General features: G+C 46.3%; 1 protein-coding gene across 6 annotated transcripts in view; it reads left to right on the top strand.

Moving 5' to 3' along the window:
- Positions 1 to 23133, top strand: part of Slc23a2 (solute carrier family 23 member 2) — a 95713-nt gene that overhangs the window by 67250 nt on the left and 5330 nt on the right. For all 6 annotated transcript variants that reach the window (XM_052722412.1, XM_052722414.1, XM_052722410.1 and 3 more), the window contains 10 exons: positions 913 to 1001; positions 1906 to 1970; positions 3313 to 3494; positions 7425 to 7545; positions 7965 to 8121; positions 12325 to 12472; positions 13761 to 13866; positions 18338 to 18467; positions 20195 to 20332; positions 22909 to 23004. In XM_052722412.1, the coding sequence (XP_052578372.1) occupies positions 913 to 1001; positions 1906 to 1970; positions 3313 to 3494; positions 7425 to 7545; positions 7965 to 8121; positions 12325 to 12472; positions 13761 to 13866; positions 18338 to 18467; positions 20195 to 20332; positions 22909 to 23004 (1232 nt within the window). The remainder of the gene's footprint in view (positions 1 to 912; positions 1002 to 1905; positions 1971 to 3312; positions 3495 to 7424; positions 7546 to 7964; positions 8122 to 12324; positions 12473 to 13760; positions 13867 to 18337; positions 18468 to 20194; positions 20333 to 22908; positions 23005 to 23133) is intronic.

The following is a 23133-nucleotide window of genomic DNA, read 5'->3' as shown; positions in this document are numbered from 1 at the left end:
GCCAGATGTTCTTTGGCCAGGGCTACTTGTCTTTCTGTGTGGTTTTCATCTCTGGTACAGAACTTATCAGGAGGCTGCTGGGTCCCTACCTCATGAGCCAGGCCACTGGCATGGCTGCCTAGGTCATCTAAGGATGTATAACTGGCCTCACAGTCCTGCAGACAGCAGGAGCAGAACTTATACTTTACCCTCAAATACTGTGAAAAATGATTAAGTTCTTATGCTGTTAACTTAGTTGACACACTCTACATTTCTAATAAAAATAGCAAAATCTCTGTGATTTAATTAGTTGCATTCAATTTGAGAATGTGGGCAGGAGATTTAATGGGAAGTTTACCAGGTTTCTGAGCCCTTTAAAATGTGTTAGAATACATATTTTGTATGATTAAACAGAACATTTATTATCTGTACTCTCTTATTCTAATTTACAACTTTCCTTCTGGATACATAGAGACTATTACTACGATTTTAATACTTGTCTTTTGTGACTAGCGCAGATTGTAACTCACAGGATGGAGCAGTGGAATAATGAATAAGAATTTGAAAGGGAGGAGGAGGGTCATGCACTGATGTTTATTAGGGAGCCTATGAGCTCAGCAGGAAGAGGGAAGCCCAAATCCCCAGTGACCACCCCAGGGGAGAGAAAACAGCAGGGACTGGTGTTGGGGTGTTAGCACTGACCACAGGGGTCCCCTGGAACTACCTGAGGCCAGAACAGCAGGGGAGGGGGGTGGTTGGAGAAGCTAGTGGCCCCAACTCTGTGCTGTAGATCTTTACGGAGATTCTTTACAGGTGTGCCTGTGTTTACTCATGTGCTGCTTGTCTATGGAAAAGACTGTTAAGCTGTCAAATAGTGAACTACCTCGGTAGTTCCCGATGCCGTGATCATGGTTTTGGTCTCGTTTCTTTTAGGTTACCCCTGTTTCAGGCCAGTGCTTTTGCATTTTTGGCCCCTGCTCGAGCCATCCTGTCTTTAGATAAATGGAAATGTAACACCACAGGTAATTGCAGTTATTTCCACATATGTCATTGGGGTCCTTTAAAGCAGGTGGAAAGGGGGCCTGGACACCCTGCCAATAACAGTGTTCCTTCCTGTATTGAGCATAGAATGTGCTGGCCCTTAGCAGCTTAGAACGCTCCAGTCTGTGGACCGTGCCTGTTTCTGTCTCTACATCCGCTCTTCATCCCTAACCCTAGGGCAAGCAAGGGCCAGAAATGACTTCATTTCTGTTTGCCAATGAAACTGATAACTATGGGGATAGGATGGAAAAATATTTGTGCTATTTTCCTGCCTCTCTCTTTCAGTGGATTTGATGACTTACATAATCACTCTGTCGCTGCATCAGCATCCCTTCTCTGAACCATCTTTGCTACTGTGGTTTTCTGCAAATGACTTTCATTCCCCTTCCTTACTGATTGCAAAGATCCTTATGGAACCTGATAAGCTCGAGGAATTTGAGGAAGTCAGACCTGGTGCATTCTCAGAGTAGTTATATTTTGAGATTGTAGGAGCCAGGCTTTCCTGATTCCCTTGCCTTCCCTGCTCCATTGATTTTGATTTAGGAACCGGAAAAGGCCCTGCTTTATCTAGGTTTTTAAAACCTCAGCCCGCAGCCTTGCTGTTGGGCATTTCAGGTAGCTGCTTGCAAAGAGTGGTTTCTATGAAGCTGGCACTGGCTGGTAGCACCACTTCAGTCAGCCTTTGACACACCGAGAAGCTCTTTCAATGAGTGCATTTGGTTACTTAGTGTTGGGAGTCCATCTCCAAGTATAAGCCCTACTGTTGCAGGTTGAGTTTTAGGAATTGATACTTAAAACAGTGAAGAAATTATTGTTATAATAAATATGTGCTATGAAACATTAGTGTCACTCCAGAAAAACTTTCTTTTTTCTTTTGTTTTCAAGAGATTACAGTTGCCAATGGAACAGCAGAGTTGTTGGAGCACATCTGGCATCCCCGGATCCAGGAGGTAAAGGATGGACACTTGCTGCCTGTGGCTTCCTTGTGTTTCTTTCACCTTTGGTGCTGCCTGTGCCCAAGAAACTGCAGTTGCTTTGATTAAGTTCCTTTTGTTTTCAACTACTAGAATGTTTATTTCCACTGTTGAGCTTCATGTCGTCAGTCCCCAGGCCTGCCTGCTCATGTCCTCCAGTGTGATGCCTGACTGAGTGAGTGAGCGAGGCTTGTGTTCACGTCCTCCAGTGTGATGCCTGAGTGAGTGAGTGAGTGAGTGAGTGAGTGAGTGAGGCTTGTGTTCACGTCCTCCAGTGTGATAGCTGTGAGTGAGTGAGTGAGTGAGTGAGTGAGTGAGTGAGTGAGCGAGGCTTGTGTTCACGTCCTCCAGTGTGATGCCTGTGAGTGAACGAGGCTTATTGGCTGTCAGCAGAAGAGGTCTGGCTGCTGTGTGTCTGTCTGTTGTTAGCTGCCTTGTTGCTGGGTTGGGATGTTGAAAACAGCTTGAAAAGAGAAAGCTCAGTATGAGGGACTTTGTCCATCTTGGTGGAGAGGTCATGGGAGCCCATGGCAGCTAGGAAGAGAGCAAGGGATGCAGAGAGCCAGGGCAAGATAGAGTTCCCAGGGACACATTTCAGTGTCCACTTCCTTCAGCTAAGGCCCCGTCTCTCAATAATGTCCTCATATTATGAGCCATCCATTGACTATCTAATTGTCTCTGGAAGCTCCATGATGGGCACATCCAGGGTGGCTTGACTAACATGGACATCTCAGCACAAGCAAGTTGGTAGTCATACCTATTTGTGAAAGAAAGGTGATTTTTGGGGAGGTCAAAGTACATTTGAGCAGAGTTAATTGGAGCTGTCCTCAGGTACAGAAAACCAGCTGATGAGTGTATATATTCATACTGTCACCATAAAATTTTTAGACTTAGTACAAATGTCATTCTATGTGACAAAGACATTCTTTTAGAATTTGTCAGCAACTCTGTCCTTTGAATGTCTTCCTGGGGCTTGGTCTTGTAAAGCTGACTGCTGAAGTGGCCTGCAGGGCCGGGTTGCAGATGTGCTTGTCTGAGAACTGGCAGGTTTGTCCATCTCACCCTGCAGTGAGAAGGCAGGCAGATTTGTCCCCAGGACCCATTTCTGCAGCTAGCCTGACGGCAGCCATGTCGTATTCGTTTACCAGGCCTCAGTTACCTCCCCAGAAACCTTTTCTGTAGGCCCTGGGGGCTGTTCCAGCTGTCATGCTGCTGTAGGATATATTGACTTGTTGCCTTGCAGAGATGGTAGTTGTGGTTGCAGGTGACATTCTGAGTGTTTGACATCACTCTCAAATTCTGCCCTTTTTTCTTTCAGATCCAGGGAGCTATCATCATGTCCTCATTGATAGAAGTGGTCATCGGCCTCCTTGGCCTGCCGGGGGCTCTGCTGAGGTATATTGGACCCCTGACCATCACACCCACCGTGGCCCTCATTGGCCTCTCTGGCTTCCAGGCAGCAGGAGAGAGAGCGGGGAAGCACTGGGGCATTGCCATGCTGTAAGTGTTCTGAGGGAACTCACTCCAGGGGTGGGGACAGTTCTTACCACTGTGTGGGACAGCCTTGTGGGATACTTGGAACAGTCACCCTAACTTGAGAAGAGAGAAGAATGTTCAGACACTTTAAGTTTTGTTCAGTTCGTGTGAGGGCTAATTAAGTGATTATTCTAGATCAGAGTTTGAGACATGAGAACAGTCCCAGTATTCCAAAGGCAGGCAGCAGTGATGTGTGGAGAAGGGAGAATTGTCAGATTTGGTCAGATGGCAATTGTCCTTGCTCCTGCCTTTTGAAGTTATGCCAAGTCTCATGCAAGTGAGCTGTGCTGGGAAGCTCCGTTGTTTAGATGAGACTGGCACAGAGAGCGGTTCCCAAAGGACCTTTGGGTGCTCACCGATCTCAGCTGTGCGCTCCAACGGCAAGGCCACCCTTTCTCATGGCACTGTCTTCTTTCTGTGTAGGACACCAAATGCATTGACAGGTCAGTCACTATTGTATGTTAATGAAGACATAGAGGACTTTAATCGTCTATAAGACTGAACTTCACATTCTTTCTGTAATGTATAGAGTAGGTGTAAGGATTATGTTATAGGTTAATGCTTCCAAGAAGCTGTAATTTTACCAACTAGTAAAAATTTGAAAACTAAGAAGATTTCTAAGTTTTTGTTTTGGGAAATATTCCATATTTAATAACGTGCAGCATTTATTTTTTTTTAACTATGCTCCTGTGCTTTGTATAGTATTTACATAGAAGGTCAAGACTGTGTTCTCCATGTTTAACAACTGAAGAAACAGAAACACAGCGAGGCATTGTACCTTGCCATAGCCACACAGCTGGTCAGTCAGCGGCCAGGGTTATTTTCAAAGTCTGTGTGGTGTGACTGGAATTCAGTTCACACTCACTCCTGTTTCTTACTTCGTACTTCACCAAAGGTCAGTCAAAACATTCTTTATACAAGCAAGCTGCCATTAAGGGATTTTAACTCAGTGCAGTGTAGTAAGTACCAGAGAGGTAGCAATGTGTTTATAAAACATTAACATTTAAGACCCATAACAAGAAGATTAGGGGGAAAATACACAGGAGCTTAAAAAAAAAAAACAACTAAAATTTTATATACATAACTCCTAGTCAGCAAAGAAATTGGAGCAATTGCTAATAATTTAGCAGGTAACAGTAGCAGCATTACTAACTATGGAGTGATTAGAGTTGTCCTGGAGAGAATTCATGAGCTTGAAGAGAAATAAAGTACGTGTAACCTCTTCTCTCCAGTAGCCAGCAAACCATGTGACCACAGTGGGGGAGTTAATAAAGCACTACCCAGAAGCCACCTGTCTGAGTGAGAACCTTACAGGCCTGCTTCTGGTAAGGCTGAGTGGAGCAGAGTGTGCACATGCGGAGGGTTCACTCTAGACCAGAGAGAACGAAAGCAATGCACTTCTTCCAGAGAAATATAAATGGCAAAATTGAACTCCGTGTGCCTCATGCTTCCCCTAGACAATCCTTTTAGGGGCCCATGACATCCACAGGCGTGCTCTATGCAAGAGATGTCCACACGAGCTTAGAGCCATCCCCTAAACTCTGTAGCTAATTCTCCCATGTCCCTCTTCACTTGATGTCTGGTTTTGAATGGAACACGCTGACCTCCAGGCCATTTCCTCTGCTGCCTTTCTCGTTTTGGTGGTGGTACAGCCACACTCCCACCTTGTCATGCTCACCCCTCCCCATCTGCCACATGGAGCCAGAACAAGTTCTGCATCTGTGTTCCTCTCTGGGGCTTTGCTCCTCTTTGGTCCCCAGCTTCCTGTGCCCCATCCCTTTCTGAGCGTTCTGATCTGTGTAGGGCCTAGCCACTAGTGTCTTCCAGGACCATGCCTCTGCGTCCCCTCTTTTGAAATTCCAGTTTAGACACAAGCTACACTTTCCTTAACCCCTCTGCTTCTTAGTGAGTCTCTTGAATGTATTTGAAAAGAGAACAGTGCAGGTAGGTGTTGCTTGAAACAAATATGACAGGTAGGGTTGGGGCGCATTGGGATATCATAGAGACTGTTCATCTTGAATAAATGGGCAGTTTTTAATACTCCATGTTACCATGCTGGGTTTTTGTTGTTGTTGTGGTTTTTGTTTTTTGTTTTTCTGTAAATTCTGTCCCAGAGGAACTGAAGTGACTTGGGCCCCATAAATGGTTTCATTCTTGACCTAAGCTGTCAGACTTTGATGGGTTACCACTTTACCCAAACACCCCATCAGACAGCCTGTGCTCAGCCAGGCATTGGGAGCGTGACCAGGAAGTGGGTTTTCTTAGCTAGTGATGCTTTTCAGCAGTTGGAATACTTAAGCTTAGCTTTGAGGACACACTCTTCTTGTCAACCTTACCTTAGGTAGCAAGTGAAAAGCCACTGGAGATAGAGGACTAGACCCCTGTTCGGTGGTTAGGCGCATCCTGGGTCTCTGTATTGCTTTCTTCATACAATCCACTTGGGAGGAGGAGAAATGGCCTCCAACTTGGCAGCCACTTGGGCCTCAGGCTGAGGAAGTGTCAGGGTCCCGGAATTAGGAAGTTCTGTAGTCAACCCAGGCATTCCTGCTCCTAGGACAGGTTTAGAAAGAGAAGTAATTAAAGCTCAGGCTACAGATTTAGACCTTATCACCAAGTAGATCTACCCATGTGACCCTGAACGGCTGACTTAGTGCCTGTGGAAAGAGCACGGTCACAGAAGCTGCCCACCAGAAGCTGTAACTTGTACTGGGAAAAAGTGATAGTCACCCATCACTTCAGAGTGTAAAACTGATCCCTGGTGACGTTCCAATTGTGTCCTTCCCTCCTGTTGGTATATATGTGGGCGTGTGTGCACACTTCCCTCCTGTTGGTGTGTATGTGGGCATGCATGTGTGCACACTTCCCTTCTGTTGGTGTGTATGTGGGCATGTGTGCACACTCCCTCCTGTTGGTGTGTATGTGGGCGTGTGTACACACTTCCCTCCTGTTGGTGTATATGTGGGCATGCATGTGTGCACACTTCCCTCCTGTTGGTGTATATGTGGGCGTGCATGTGTGCACACTTCCCTCCTGTTGGTGTGTATGTGGGCATGCATGTGTGCACACTTCTCTCCTGTTGGTGTATATGTGGGCGTGTGTGCACACTTCCCTTCTGTTGGTGTATATGTGGGCATGCATGTGTGCATACTTCCCTCCTGTTGGTGTATATGTGGGCATGCATGTGTGCACACTTCCCTCCTGTTGGTGTATATGTGGGCATGCATGTGTGCACACTTCCCTCCTGTTGGTGTATATGTGGGCATGCATGTGTACACACTTCTCTTCTGTTGGTGTGTATGTGGGCATGCATGTGTGCACACTTCTCTCCTGTTGGTGTATATGTGGGCGTGTGTGCACACTTCCCTTCTGTTGGTGTATATGTGGGCATGCATGTGTGCACACTTCTCTCCTGTTGGTGTGTATGTGGGCGTGTGTGCACACTTCTCTCCTGTTGGTGTGTATGTGGGCATGTGTGCACACTTCCCTCCTGTTGGTGTATATGTGGATGTGTGTGCACACTTCCCTCCTGTCGGTGTGTATGTGGGCATGTGTGCACACTTCCCTCCTGTTGGTGTTCACAATAGTTTCCTGGTTGCTTGGAGCTGATTTCTAGTTGTAAATATACTCTCCAGTATTGTTTTATCTGGTGTGGTTTCCCTTCCATGGAGTGAGCTTTTCCATTCTTTGGGTTTTCTTACTCTAGTCAGTATCAAGAAATAGTAGGCCAGCTGTTTGTGACATCTTTCTCCAGATGGTAACATTTCCAAATTGCGGCGAGGAGGGCTAGCACAAGTTTAGGTGAATGAACCGAACATGTATAACAATTAAAACTGAGTTATTTCAGTGCATAGCTATAACAACCTTTCACTTTATGAATTTTCTTTCTCTTCCTAGGACGATTTTCCTAGTGTTACTATTCTCGCAGTATGCCAGAAATGTTAAATTTCCTCTCCCAATTTACAAATCCAAGAAAGGATGGACTGCATACAAATTACAACTTTTCAAAATGTTTCCTGTGAGTAGCTGATCACCTCCGCCCACCCCAGCACAGTGTGCCTTTGTTTACATGTAAGATGCTGAGTAAAGGAATGCTACAGGGAACCCCCCCTACATCCTGTGATGATGACATTGAAGGACTTAGAGTCTAGATGCCGTTTAAGGTTCCAGTTCCAAGATCACATTATTTTGTAATGCCACAGAAGGACTCTGGTCAGTGGCTCTGAGGTGGGATCCCACATGGTCTCTGCAGGCATGCTGCCCGTTCTTTTACTAGCAGACTTCGGGAGATAAAGTGAATTACCGCATAAACCTCTCGGTGCAATTCCACTGAAACAGCTGGTCTACATAGTATTGAGGATGGCGGGCTCGGGGAGGTGGTGACCCAGTAGGAAAGGATGTATTACCCAACCAAGCTTCTGCCCTTGACCACTCCAGATAATCCTGGCTATCCTCGTGTCCTGGCTGCTCTGCTTCATCTTCACGGTGACTGATGTCTTCCCTTCCAACAGCACCAACTATGGCTACTATGCACGCACAGACGCCAGGAAGGGTGTACTTCTGGTAGCCCCATGGTTTAAGGTTCCATACCCATGTAAGTATCATGAAACGGCACAACTGGGAGGGGTCGGAAGTCGGCAAAAGGTTCTACATCAAGAAAAGCTTTGTTTTGATCGAAGAATGTCTCTTTACCGAACATTTTTTTCTGATCATTTATGTGTATGTGTATGCACACACATGTGTATGCCTGTGTGGGTGCAGGTATGGAGGTCAGAGGACCGACCACCTCAGCTGGGGCTCTCATCTCATCGCCCCCTTGTTGGAAATAGGCTCTCTTTGTTGTTTGCCACTGCATCACACCAGGCTAGCTCAGCTGTGAACTACCGGGGTTCTCCTTGTCCACCCCCATCTCTCTGGAGAAGCACTGGTATTGGAGATATGCACTTCTGTGTGGGTTCTGGTGGGTCTCAACTCATGTCCTCATGCTTCAAATGGCACACACTTTACCCACCGCCTTCTCCCGAACCCCGAAGCCTGAACATCTTAATGGCTGCTTGGTCATTAGAGAGTTAGACAGTGAGAAGGGAGTTCTCGTCCCCAGAGGTCAGTCACTCACACAGTTACTGACCACTTCCCCTCTCAGGTTAACTACTTGGCCTTCTGAGCTCTATCAGGCTCTGAAATCCTGGGCAGGTGCTCTGGCCAAATGTGAGCTGTGATGGCAGAGATTTGAGGGCCACTGATAAAGACAAGCACGAAGCTACTTGGTACCAGAGCTGCCCCAACGAACAGACCTGGAGATTAGCTAGCTGCTCCTGCCTGGCGGAGTTGATGTGGTCATTTTACTTTGGTCACAGCTGAGGAGGTAAACTGACACCCACAAGCAGCCGGAAGACGGAGCTTAGGCTTCAGTGTTGGGTAACATGGGGCAGAGCATGGATCTCACCCAGAGGATCACCTGGAGTCACGTGCAGTGTTCTACAGATCCCAGTTCTGAACCTCCTCACGGGAACCAGTGGTTAGAATGCTGTTCCCAGCATTTTGGGTTTTCTTAGAGTTGAAGCATGAACTTGGCCAAGCTGAGCCCCTTACCGCCTGAGCTGCCTTGTTTTCTTACTTTACAATGAGAAACCCGAAAAGCAAGAGAAGCCAAGAATATTAAGGTTGGGTCAAAGATGACTCCGCCAAGCATGCTGAGTGGTGATAATGTGGCAGCTCTCCCCTTTGTTCACGATACTTTATGAAAGCTTTAACAGGCTTAGCCTTCTAAAATAACATTCTCTTCACATGGCGTCTCAGAGTGTATTTATATATACCTATCCTGTTTCCAGAAAAATGTACTCAGTTCATAAACACACCTATAAGCCAAGATAAAGTGAGACTAAAGGTCACTTGGTGAGGCATCATGGGAGGACAGAGCAGAGAAAGCCTCAGCACATCCACTTGGCCTGCACATGCATGTGACTTCCCAGCTGACAGCCAGTGGGAATACAGACCACCAGCTGTTCCTGAGAAGGACTCTGTAGGGGTGTCATCCATGAGGTGGTGTCACTTAGACAGGATGCATGGCATCACCGTGGGAGTGACTGAGCTCATAGGGTTCTCTTCAGAAACATCCTTCAGCTGCCTGTAAGACCCAGCACTTTGCAGCAATTTGAGTCAATCTAGAGAGGAAGTTTTCACATATCACAAGCCGTGTCCTCAGCCTTCAATATAGGAAGGATTACTTAGATTAATGTTAATATACAGACTTCTGGTCCAAGATGTCAGCAGTGCCGAGGCTGAAAACCTGTTGTAACACACAAAAAAAGTACGTAAGCCAGACACAGCATGTCCTTATAGACAATACCAGCATTCAGGAGGCCGAGGCAAAAGGATTCTGACATGCATGGACTCAACAAAGTTCTAGTTAGAAGGAGAGATAAAGTAACAGCTTTAAGGCAGAAGTCAAAAAGTTGTGTGTGTGCACATGGGAATGTGTGCACAGAATGAAAAGACACAAAAATGGATTGATTAAAAGTTTAAGAAGGGGCTGGAAAGAGGGCTCAGTGGTTAAGAGCTCTTCCGAAGGACCTGGCTTCTGTTCCCAGCACCCACATGGTGGATCACAAATGATCTGTACCTTCAGTTTCAGGGGATCTGATGCCCTCTTATGGGGTGCTTGTGTATACCACATACACATGAAGTCATACGTGTAGGTAAAACACTTGTATACATAGTATGCATAAAAATAAGTCTTTAGAAACTTAAAAAATATTTCAAACTTAAATGTTGATATAAAAGGTTTTTAGAAATCAGATTTAAAAAGACTTCTGGTAAAAGGCAAAAAACAAAGAACAAAACAAAAAAAAACCAGAGACAGAAAAATTTTAGATGTTCTTCATAAAAATGGTGCAGGTTGAGTATTCCCCTTTTCCAAGATGATCGGGCCCTGGTATTTTAGATTTCAGATCGTTTTGGACTGGGAGTCTGTGCATACTGTATCCCTGGTACAGTGGGGGTGGTCTAAGCATGAAGGTCATCTGCTTTTCACCCACCGGACACAGCCTGAAGGTCATTTATAGTCCTCTTAGAATAGTGTGTTTCTTTTCTTTTTAATGTGTGTGGGTGCTTTGCCTGTGCATGCTTTCCTGCCTGGTGCCCATGGAGGCCAGAAGAGGGTGTTGGATCCTCTGGAACTGGAGTCGCAGATGGTTTCAACCTGTCACCTGGGTGCTCAGAATTGAACTCAGGTCTTCTTAAAGCACAGCCCGTGCTCTTACCCCCGAGCCAGCTCTCTAGCCCCCCATGTACCCGCATGTTGACTGTAATCTATCTAACATAGGGTTAGGCTTGGAGTTTTCCACTTGTGATGTCATGCTAGTTCTAAAAAAACTCCAGATTTTGGGATATTTCATATTTTTAAATTAGGGATGTTCAACTGAAAATGGTAGAATATAATAGGAATCTTCCCTCAAAATCAGGGACGGGAAGATTGCTTAAAGGGAAACTCGGGCACCAGTCTAAACAGTGGAACAGAAGAAAGCTGCTTCTGAAACTTCAGATGGAACTTGACAAAGAAGGTCCTTGAACAAACCCTGAGAGAAAATGTGGGCTGCCAACGCGGCTGGACACAGCCTGTGACACTCCTTCTGGGAACACCCCCTTGCACCTCTGACTCCAGCTGTGTCTGCCTCCTCTGATTGCTCCCAGAGTAGGACAGCCCCAGGCAGGAGCACTGTCCTCACATCCCAGCCCTTTTCATACATCTACTTTGAATGTCATCTTTCTCTTCCTAACCCCGTCTTCATTTGAACTTCAACTGTCACACTGTCACTGGTCATCTCAAGAGTGCTCAGAGCTACAGGGCTGGCTCCTGCCCCAGAACCGAGTTTCAGATTTTCCCACTGTGTGGCATCTGGGTTGTTATTCCCAATGGTTCAAGGGAGAAGGGCAAGTGACTTTATCAAGGAAAGAAAAATGTTTAACAAGGATGAAGCAAATGCAGATACTCAAATGAAATTACAGTGGGGATTTCATTTGCTTTCTAAAATAAAAGTTAGCAAACAAGCTAGGATTATATATACTTTGTGGTGTGCTTTGTGAATAGCTGTGACTTTTCACTTGGTGCCACTACGTTTTCCATGTTTTCTACAGCTGTGCTGTGAACCCCTGTACAAATTCCAGTTCCAAGCCAGGAATGGAATCCCAGCCCTATAATCCCTAAACTCTGGAAATTGATGCAGGAGGCTTGCCATGAGTTTGAGGCCTGTCTGGGCTATATAGTAAATACCAGGCCATCCAGGGACACTCAAAAAAACAAAGCAAAACAAAGTTTCTGTCCCACCATAGCAGGTAGTGTTAAATTACACTTTAGTGGACACTAGGAACATGACTTTGGGGAAGAGAATCTCCCATCTCTTCCAGGCCAGTGACTGCTTTCTTAAAGATGAGGTCAGCCCCCACGGAGGCCCCTACTCAGTAACTTTCCCAGACATCTGGTGTGATTTAAGATTTAAAAGCAGCCGGGCGGTGGTGGCGCATGCCTTTAATCCCAGCACTCGGGAGGCAGAGCCAGGCGGATCTCTGTGAGTTCGAGGCCAGCCTGGTCTCCAGAGCGAGTTCCAGGAAAGGCGCAAAGCTACACAGAGAAACCCTGTCTCGAAAAAACCAAAAAAAAAAAAAAAAAAGATTTAAAAGCAAACAGTTTCCAAGAGCTTCAGAATCCTGCAGCATTCCCTGAGGTTCCTGTGACCTTTGCCAGTCCCTGAGGTCAGTGAGCACACCTCTCATGGTTGTTTCTCCTCCTCCTCCTCAGTTCAGTGGGGGATGCCCACCGTCTCTGCGGCTGGTGTCATCGGCATGCTCAGTGCTGTCGTAGCCAGCATCATCGAGTCCATCGGTGACTACTATGCCTGTGCCAGGCTCTCCTGCGCCCCACCACCTCCTATCCATGCAATAAACAGGTATGTCCCAAGAAGACATGTCATCTAGCCTCGGGGAAGAAGCTGAGAGCTTTGGGTGACAGGAGCCAAACCACGATCAGCCGCTTGTCTTTGGCTAAATCACTGCCCTCTGTGGCCCAGTTGTGTCATCCATGGCACAGCAGCAGTCTGCCTTCCTTCCCCCCAGTCTCCAGCTTGTGGAGGGGTGGAGACGTCTCTCGTTGGTGTGAAACCAGCAAAGCAGACACCATGTGCCACCGTCGTTCTTTGCTTGGTTTTGATGTGTCTATTTTAGTTTTCTGTTGTCTTGTTTTCCCAAGTAACCCCAGCCCCCAAGAACTCAGGGTTATTTCTGAGTTGAAGAAAATTCAGTTTTTCTCTCAGTCCTGACTGCCATAGTCAGACAGATGGCACGACATTTTTCTTGCATCAGACAGTAACTGCCGTAGATCCGTCGGTGGGTGTATTTCAGTTGTCTTTCTGGGTAACCTGCTCACAGTCATGGATCACAGAACCAGACGAGAACAGGGAGAGGTGAAAACTTTAAGATCCAGAGACTTAAATGAGTCCCCCATGAGCAGGGGGTTTGCACCTCTTTAGCTTGTGGAAGTCATTAAGAAATTGTTCCTAAGAAAGACAGAGAAAGGAGCGCAGACCATCTCTCCGTTGTTGCCCCTCCAACATGAGTCAGCATGACTTGCATGAACTCTTTGGGGTCTTCCTTAAGCCTTTTCACAGTTCTCTAGCAGAACTGTGACACATGATGAGACTATTCATTTCTGATTTTTAAAAAAAGATCCAAAGCCAGGCGGTGGTGGCACATGCCTTTAATCCCAGCACTTAAGAGGCAGAGGCAGGTGGTCTGGTCTACAAAGAGAGTTCCAGGACAGCCAGGGCTGTTACACAGAGAAACCATGTTCCCCCAAAAAAGATTCAATGGTTACAAACTTACAAAGCATTTCTTCCTAAGGAAACTATCTTATGTCTTAATAGCAAAGAATCAAACTGATGTGTTTTACTTCTAAGCATAGCTTATGTTTCTCTTAGATTCAATAGTTCTTTGATTTCATTTGAAATTATTTTAAAGTACTTGTGTCTAATGGGCAGTGTGGAGATAGCCTTCTTGGAGTTGCTGGGCATATGGGGGGTTGTCTTCAGCTGATCAGAGAAGGGACCTGAGATTCTGCACACTGCCACCACTTAAAACCCCCATCCCTCCCAAGGGGCATCATTCTTGAGGGTTTCAAATGTTAAGAGCTGGTTTCAGTGTTTCCCATGAGTGACTGTTTCTCTTTCTCTTTACTTGTAGGGGTATTTTTGTGGAGGGTCTTTCCTGTGTTCTCGATGGCATATTTGGTACTGGGAACGGCTCTACCTCCTCCAGTCCCAATATTGGAGTTTTGGGAATTACAAAGGTACAAATGTTTTCCTAGTTCAATGGCCGTCTGTCTATTTCACTGATTGGGTCTGACTGGGACCCTTCCAATGTGACCTTCCTGTCCCATCTCCTTTTCCCCTGGGATGAGTGCCTGTTAGGAGACCCCCCCCTCACTTGGCCACCCTGGGTAGGAGGCATTGTGGCTTCCCACAGTCTGTAGACATCGATAGGCATCTGCCTGTGCCAGACCTCTGCTTAAGCACTTGGAAGTGCCTGATGAGAAAGAACTTGGAGTTTACATCCTAATGAGGGAAGACCCTCAGAATTCAGCAGAGCATGTTGGATGGGAGATGCCTGTCATTAAAGAAAACATCCATCACATTTAATAATAGTCTCAGACCTCTGGGACAGAATCTCTTTGTAGTGAAATCTGTGGAGTCACAGTGAAGCAGAGCCTGGATCTGAGTCCTACCCACTCAACCCTACCAAGCACTCTACCTGACCCTAGATAGTGATATGTACAGCTGTCCCACCCCAAAACCCAGCTTCTGTAAGAAACTCTGCTGCAGACTTGTCTGCTTTATTACGGGCAATTAAACTTCAAGTCCCAGTTTTCACAGGCAAACAGTGCTGCTTGCTAGGGTGTTGTGTGCTGGTTGGCCCAGCAGCCATTGGATGTTGTGTAACTAGAGACTGTTGAAACTGGTTCCCTTTTCTTTATAGCCTGCATGAGTCACAGGGCTCCTTACCTGAGAACCTGATCCGGAAGTCTTCTAGACCTGTTTGACCCCTAGCTCCATGCAAGATTCTATAATCAGATAAAAAGAAACCCAGTATCAAGTTTAATTCATCTTGATTACAAATCCGGGTGAGAGGGAGCAGTGTTGAGATGCAGGGAGCACACCTGACTTGCTGGTCTTCCCTTAGGAGGCAGGGCTGGTGTAAGCTCAGCTTCAGGTGTGCCAATGGCACCATCTGCTGCCCATTGGTGGAGGGAGAGAGGCTTTATGGGTACTTCCTGCAGTGCCGTTGCTGGAGTCCAAGTGCTGCCTCCAATAGGCAGCAGATGTGGAGCCCAAGGAGCTGAAGGAAGGGTTGGATGGGCACAAAGTGTATATTAACCAGCCACCCCTGAGCCTCTGTTCTCCCATGAGCCCATGGGCAAATAACTAGTTCCAAATAGGGTAGTTATAAAATTGCTGAGAGGACCTTGTGTTTATCAAGCACCCTTTCTGTACCCTTACAGATACCATAGAAAAGCTAAGGTCACTGAAAGGAAGCAGGTACCCTTTACAACATGACCATGGTGCCTCAGGCAATGAGGGATCTTTGTGTGGTACCAGCCTTTTCTGAAGTGGCACCTCAGCAGCACTTACATTTTAGTTGTGCAGGGGGAAAATGTACACACAAGTGCAGTTCCCACAAGGTCAGAAGATAGCATCAGATCCCCTTGGTGCTGAACTGTGGGCAGTTGTGAGCCTCTAAATATGGGTGCTGGAAGGACAGTATGAGCTCTTAACCACTGGGCTGTCTCTTCAACCTGCCAACACTAATGAGTGAGATGATTTATGTTGCTCTGAGTCCATTTCTTTGTTCCCAGCCTTTGGAGCCATGTCTCCAGACAAAAGCTGTATCCATCCAAGACACTGTCAAGTCCCTAGTCTACATCTGCCTTAGAGCAAGGAGGTGGGACTTGGAGCAGAAATGTCTATGTGACCCTAGCCCTGTGGCCAACTAGGAAGGCTCCCTGCTTAGGGCAAGGAGGCATGAGTTCTGCACTGTGTTAGACCCCTCATCCTGCTGAATGACTTGGGATAAGCTGCTTTTCTGAGTAGAGCACAGCCCCTAAGGTCTAGACCCACACTGTCTGACATGGCAGTCAGTAGCCACATGTAGCTGTGTGCCATTAAATAGGTTAGTGTTAAGATTTTACCTACGCAGTCACATTGAGCATAGTTCAAGATTCAGTCATTGCTCAGTGGCTGGCAGAGGATAGCATGTTCGGAAAACACAGCCACTGTAGCGGCCTCCTGAGCCATTGAGCCAGGCTTGGTATGAGAGGAGGGTGGTTTGTCCCCACCCATCTGTCTGCATTTTCTGGCAGCTGTACTCTTTACAGCTTCTATCCAGTTACTGCATTCCTTGGACTTGGAATTACTAACCTTCTCACCAGAGTTGAGTTACCCACTCTACCTCCGCTGAGTGTGGTCCACCTGTCCCACACAGAAGGCATCAGGACAGACACCAGGGGGATGAGCTGCCCTGGCCCCATCACCTTTTTTCAACATGGCCAGCAGGTTACCCCTTTGGTCTCTGTGCCCTGGTCTTTAAGGTAGCTTGTAAAATGTTAGAATTTATCACTTGATATCAGTTTAGCGTGGCTTTCTGGTATGTTCCAAGTCCCAGTTATGTTACAGATATGGTCACTTAAACTGTTTGCCACTTGGTTTATTTCTAGGAACAAAGTGACGTGGTCTTCCTGAATATAGTCTGTGTCTCTCACTGCCCACCTCACCCCCTAGATTAAAGCATTTTTTTTTCATGTGTCAGTGTTTTGTCTGCATATGTGTATGTATGTGCCTGGTTCTGACCCCAGAGGTCAGAAGAGGGCATTGAATCCCCAAAACTTGAGTTAAAGATGGTTGTGTGCCACCATGTGGGTGCTAGGAACTGAACATGGATCCTTTGTTAAGAGCAACAAGTGGTCTTAACTGCTAAGTCATTTCTCTAGCCCCAGTACAGTATCTTTTAGAGATGGAATCTGGGGAAGATCATTTCTCTGGTGCATTTCATGCTATTGAAAACTTGGTTTTTGATGGTCATGAAGGAAGAACTGTTAAAGTTTAGCAAGGAGGCATGGAAGAGGTGCCAGGGAAAGGTAGAGTGTAACTAGCAGGTACCAGGAGGGCAGGATCTGAAGGCAGTGTCTCTGGGGGCAGTTGGCAGGGGGATAAACTGGGCATGGAGATACATGTTTATGAGCCAAGTATTTCAGGAAGCAGAGGCAAGAAGACCATGAGTCTGGGCTGTGGAGTATGTTACAGGCCAGCCAGGTATGCTCACCACCATAGACCAGCCAGGCATGGTGGCTATAATCACACCTATAATCCCAACTGCCCATTCCTGCTGGGAACCTTCACGCTGAAGGGAGTCCTCTGCCTGTCAACTCTTCCTTCATGGAAATCTTTCTCAGCTTCGTAGAACATCAACACCTCTCCACAACTCATATTTTTTTTTTCTTCCCTCCTGGGCTCCCACATAGCAAAACAGTGCAGTTTTATCATGGGGCCATGACTTAAAATTCATCTTCATATCCATCCATGCCCAGTCTACTGAGTGATCACACATTAGATCCCCAGAGATGTTTACTGCAGGCACATCCTTCTCGTGGAGTCAGTGTGTCAGTCCCTCTTCATTGATCCTTGCATGATCTTTCCCTGAAGGAAGAGTTGACAGGCAGAGGGAGCATTACATGTGGAAGTTCCCAGCAGGAATGGGCAACCCTGTCAGATGGGAAAGGCCACAGTGGCCCAGGGATGCCCAGGACAATTCCCTGTCTACCTATCCTCTGGTCCTCGCAGAGGCTGGACTGGGGCAGTGGAGGTCACATGTCACCTGTGACCTCCTTTTCCCACTCCACCCATCTTGTGTCACTCACTAGCCTCTCCACTGCCTCCAAAGTAGATTATTTACTAGTCAATAGGATTTTAAGAAGGGACTGGCAGTGTCTAGAAAGTTTATTCAATGGCAGAGAGCAAAGGAAAGGTCCAGAGGCAGCAAACCTAGGAGGAAGGACTGTCCTATCCTATCTGTGCCGGCCAGACACAGCTCCCTTTACTGCAGCTGCACTGTGTCCTCTGATCCTTAAATCCAAACCACACAGTTCCTCCATGGTGGAGTAAGGAGCCTGAGCGCCAGGGGGTCTGCCTTCTTCAGTCATTTAGTGAGAGGTATAGTGGGCACACAGACCAGCAGCCAGGCTCCAGAGCTCTGCGTTCTTAGGCCCTTGACTATCCCACCTTCTGCGGCAGGACACCATGAGGGAGGTGCTTCCACAGATGGTAGATGTTCCTCTGACTTGGGGAAGATGGGTGGAGCCACAGGAACTTCTGCTGGGTTGTCTTGGTGAAAAGTCATAGGAAAAAAGTGGGAGAGAAGCCGGGATAGTGTGTGTAGCTGTTATATCCACGACTGTAGCCAAAGCCCATACTCAACAAAGTACCTACATCCAGGGCATGGATGAACAGTCTGACCTCTAACCCTGACCCCTGGGGTCACCTATCCGCAGCCGAAACAGAGTCAGCTGAGGTGCTGGAGAGAAGAATGGAGCAAGGACAAGTGGGGGTCTTGGGTTGTCTCTATAGTAATTAGGTCTGGAGGACTAGCCCCTGTTAACGGAAAGTTTTAAGTGGGTTCTGCCCGGGACACCGTCACGTTTGCCCTGGACTCTGGGAGTCTGGGTTAGAGAATGGCAGGTAAGCTTATGTCTGCAACTGTTGTGTCCACAGGTTGGCAGCCGCCGAGTGATCCAGTATGGCGCAGCACTCATGCTGGGCTTGGGCATGATTGGCAAGTTCAGTGCCCTGTTCGCATCCCTCCCAGACCCTGTGCTCGGAGCCCTCTTCTGCACGCTCTTTGGTAAGGGTCCGCTTCCCGTAGCAGCAGGCTTCCATCACCAACCAGTCGTCTTCATGTTGTTGGCTGATTCTTTTGAAAATCGAACTGTGTATTGTTGCTGTTTACACATGGGCTTTTACATACAGGCTTCAATCTTCAGAATTCCCTGGATTCAGTAGAAGTTTTATACAATAGGAACTCAGCACTCAACATTTGGGTCTAAAAATACATGCAAAACATTCTTTTCTGGAAAACACTTAACTTTGAACAAAACACAAATGCAGATTGAAAACAGTATTTCCACTTCACCAAAAGTAGTCATCATAAAAAGTGTAAAAATCACCCAATACACATGACCTAATTCTTAATGGGGATGTTTTAGCAAATAAGATCTAACAATAAATCTAACAATTTCATTTTAAACTGCAAAAGGAGATACCTTAAAAACTTAAAGATTTGAGCTGGAGAGATGGCTCAGAGGTTAAGAGCACTGGCTGCTTTTCCAGAGGTCCTGAGTTCAATTCCCAGCAACCATATGGTGACTCACAACCATCAATAGTGAGATCTGGTGCCCTCTTCTGACACACAGGCACACCGTATACAAAATAAATAAATAAATTTTAAAAAGCTTGATGTGTTTGGGAGGCATCCAGGCAGTCGGACCGGGTCCTGTGCTCATTGCATGAGTTGGCTGTTTGAAACCTGGGGCCTATGCAGGGTCGCTTGGCTCGGCCTGGGAGGAGGGGACTGGACCTGCCTGGATTGAGTCTATCAGGCTTTGCCCTGGAGGAGATGGGAATAGGGGGTGGACTGGGGGGAGGGTGAGGGGGGCGGGAGGGGGGAGAACAAGGGAATCTGTGGCTGATATATAGAACTGAACTGTATTGCAAAATTAAAAAAAAAAATCTGAATGAACCACGCATAAATAAATATCTGCAAAGAAATCCAAAAAAAAAAAAAATTAAAGATTTGCATCAGTATCCAAGCTAAATGTAAGTTAAAGATAGAAGTAATTATGAAAATTAAGATAAAAATCTAGTCTCTTTAATTAGACTTTCTAATTGATTTAACTCAGATATATTCCTCCATAAATGAACCCTTTAAACCTGATGGCTTTCACAATGGGACTTTGGATTTGATATGTACCATTCAGATTACAGTCATTGTGGACATGCCCAAGATTTCTGGTGTGAACTTAATCAAAATGCTTAAATGGAGAGAATGAGGGGTGGCTCAGCTATTAGAGCACTGGCTGCTCCCCGAAAGGTCCTAGGTTCAATTCCCAGCCCCCATGTGGTGACTCACAACTCCAGTTCCAGGGCCTCTGACATTGACTTACGGTCTCCATGGGCACTGGGCACACACTTGGTGCAGTCATAAAAACACAAGCAAAATACTTACATAAAGTTACAGAAAAGTAAACCAAGCCACTGTCTGTCTACTTGATTTAAAGAAACTGGTGTGATGGCCGGGCGGTGGTGGTGCATGCCTTTAATCCCAGCACTTGGGAGGCAGAGGCAGGCGGATCTTTGTGAGTTCGAGGCCAGCCTGGTCTACAGAGCGAGATCCAGGAAAGGCGCAAAGCTGCACAGAGAAACTCTGTCTCGAAACCCCCCCCTCCCCAAAAAAAAAAAAGAAACCGGTGTGATGCTTCTGTGTGATGCTTCTGTGTGATGCTGTCATTCGGGGAGCCTGTCAGCATGCCGTAGGTGGACTCAGTGGAACTGTTCTGATGCTTTTCTCTCCAGGAATGATCACAGCTGTTGGCCTCTCTAACCTGCAGTTCATTGACTTGAACTCTTCCCGGAACCTGTTTGTGCTTGGATTTTCCATCTTCTTCGGGCTTGTTCTTCCAAGTTACCTCAGACAAAACCCTCTGGTCACAGGTAGGAGAAAGAGCTCTTGAATCTTGGGTAAAGCAGCTGGGATTTCTACCATAGATTCATGAATAGCTCTTGTAGTTGAAAGGGACATAGGAAACCTCATGTGTATGATGCTGAACTGTTTGTCTCTGCCTTCCTTCTGAATCTTACTCTGAATATTTCTCTGGAAGCCACCCGGTCCTCTCACAGACATTAGCATACTGGCTTTGGAGTGTCTTCAAATTGACAGCCCCCAAGTGGACACTTGATACGGGTGCCAAGGGGTGTGTGTGTGTGTGTGTGTGTGTGTGTGTGTGTGTGTGTGTGTGTGTGTCTTGGTTTTTTTGAGACGGAGTTTCTCTGTGTAACAGCCTTAACTATGCTGGAACTTGCTTTGTAGACTGGGCTGTCCTTGAACTCACAGAGATCTGCCTGCCTCTGCCTCCCAAGTGCTGGAATTAAAGGCGTGCAGCACCACCGCGTGGCTAAGGTCTCACTTTTTTGCTTTATTTTGGGTGTACGAACGCTTTTCCTGAATGTGTATACATCAGGAGCATGTGGGGCCAGAAGAGGGCATCAGATCTCCTGGAACTGGAGAAGTAGGAGAGCTCAAGGCACCAAGTAGGTGCTAGAAACCTAACTTGCTGCAAGAGCAATAGGTGACTTACCCAGTGAATGGTCATCTCACCAGCCGTCGGGGTCTCAACTTTTCCTGGTCGCCTCTCCTTTGGCTCTAAAACTTTTGATTTCTCAGACTCATGCTGTATTAAGTTGTGTAATTCCTTAAAACTCAACTTCACGGGCTTGGATGTGTCTTTCTATTTTCAATTCAAGGATACTTATTTAGGGCCTGGAAACGTGGCTCACTGGTTATGAGCCCTTTTTTAAATTTCCTTTTATATTTTACTGTTTTATGTGTATGAGTTTTTTACTGTGTATGTATGTATACCGTGTGTGTGCCTCGTGCCTAAGAGGATCAGGTGAGGGCTTTGGATCCCTAGGAACTGGAGTTAAAGACAGTTGTGATCCACATGTGAGTCTGGGAATTGAACCCGGGTTTTCTACAAGAGCAACTCGTTGTGTGCTCTTACGGCTCTTGTAGAGGACCTGGGTCCAGTTCTCAGCATCCTTACGGAAACTCACAGTTGTCTGAACCCCAGCTCCCGGAAATCTGAAAGCTGTCTTCTTATCTCTGTAAATACTGCGTTCAGATGGTACCCAGACATACATGCAGGCACACACACATGCGTAAAATTAACAAATCTTTAAAGCATACCTATTTAGCTCCTACTTTTTATTTTAATAAAGTCCTGCTGTTATGCAGAATGTACAAAGGAGGAACCTTCTTAAGAAATATCTGTTGCTACTGATATATTATTTTTACAATTGAATAATTCAGGATCATTTGTTCAGTTTTTTTTTTCTTACATGGGCTTTCATGTGTAGTCCCGGTTGACACTGAACTCATTTAGGCAAGGCTGACCTTGAACCTTTAATCCTTTTTCCACCTCCCAAGTGTTGGGATAACAGGCATGTACTTCCTTACCTGACTTAAATTAACTAGGCAGGCAGCCTGAATTTTAGGTTAGCCTGCTCTACATAGCAAGTTTCAGGATAGCCAGGGCTACATAGAAAGACCCTGTCTCGAAAAAATAAACAACAGCAGTAAAAAAAGAAAACCATTTTTAAAGTGGCGTCAACAGCTAGGCTTGGTGGCTCTTTGTAATCCCAGCACTCGGGGCTGTCACAGGAAGATTGTTTGAGTTTAATACCAGCCCTAGCAACATAGTGAGTTCCTGGCCAGCCTGAGCTATGGGGTGAGACTTTGCCCACCTGCCCCCCCCATAATAGTTTTTATAGCATTACACCTGCCATTTATTAAAAAAAAGATTTAATTTTATGTGTATGGGTGTTTCACCTATGTGTTTGTCTGCATCCTATGTGTGTAGTACCCGTGGAGGTCAGGAGAAACTGGAGTTACAGCTGGTTACGAGCCACCATGTGGGGACTGACCGAGGTCCTCTGGAAGAGCAACCAGTGCCCTTAACTGAGGAGCAATCTGCCAAGCCCCATGCCAGCCATTTTTAATTCTGAATCTTATAAAAGTCTATAGACCATACCTCAATACTTCCACAGTTTGTTATAGTGTTAATGTCACTTATTCAGTTCATCTACTATCCACATTGGGTTGGGGGGGTTGTGGTTGGTTGGTTGGTTGGTTGGTTGGTTGGTTGGTTGGTTGGTTTTTTGAAATAGGGTTTCTCAGTGAAATAGTCCTGGCTGTCCTGGAACTCACTCAGTAGATCAAGCTGGCCTCACAGAGTGCTTCCTGACTCTGCCTCCCGAGTGGGACTAAAGGCATATGCCGCCACCACTCAGCTCCTATCCACATTGTTAAAACCATGGAATTGATGGAAGTTTGCACAGTAGCTTTAAATATTACTGGCAAGAATATATACATGTGTACAACTGAGAATTTTATATGTTCAAGTCCTGTGTTGACTTCCAGAGGTGTCCACTTCACTGCCTCTTTCTGAGTCAAGGACAGACCTGCCCGGGCTACAGTGATGACCCTTAATGGTGGTTCTGTTCTTATCCAGGTATAACAGGAATTGATCAAGTACTGAATGTCCTTCTCACAACTGCGATGTTCGTAGGAGGCTGTGTGGCTTTTATTTTGGACAACACCATCCCAGGTATGTGCTGTATGTCAGGGTTGTTAGATGCACAAGCAGCCTTAGTGTAGCCCAGGTCCCAAGGTCTTCATCCTCACTCTGCCATACAGAGATAAGAACCACAAATAGCACTCAGTGACCTTTGCCTGT

This window comes from Peromyscus californicus, unplaced genomic scaffold (assembly GCF_007827085.1).
Source record: "Peromyscus californicus insignis strain IS unplaced genomic scaffold, ASM782708v3 Scaffold_7__1_contigs__length_154581171, whole genome shotgun sequence".
NCBI classification, from domain to species: Eukaryota; Metazoa; Chordata; class Mammalia; order Rodentia; family Cricetidae; genus Peromyscus; species Peromyscus californicus.
The sequence above is the reverse complement of the archived record's forward strand: the minus strand, read 5'-3'. Positions and strand labels throughout refer to the sequence as shown.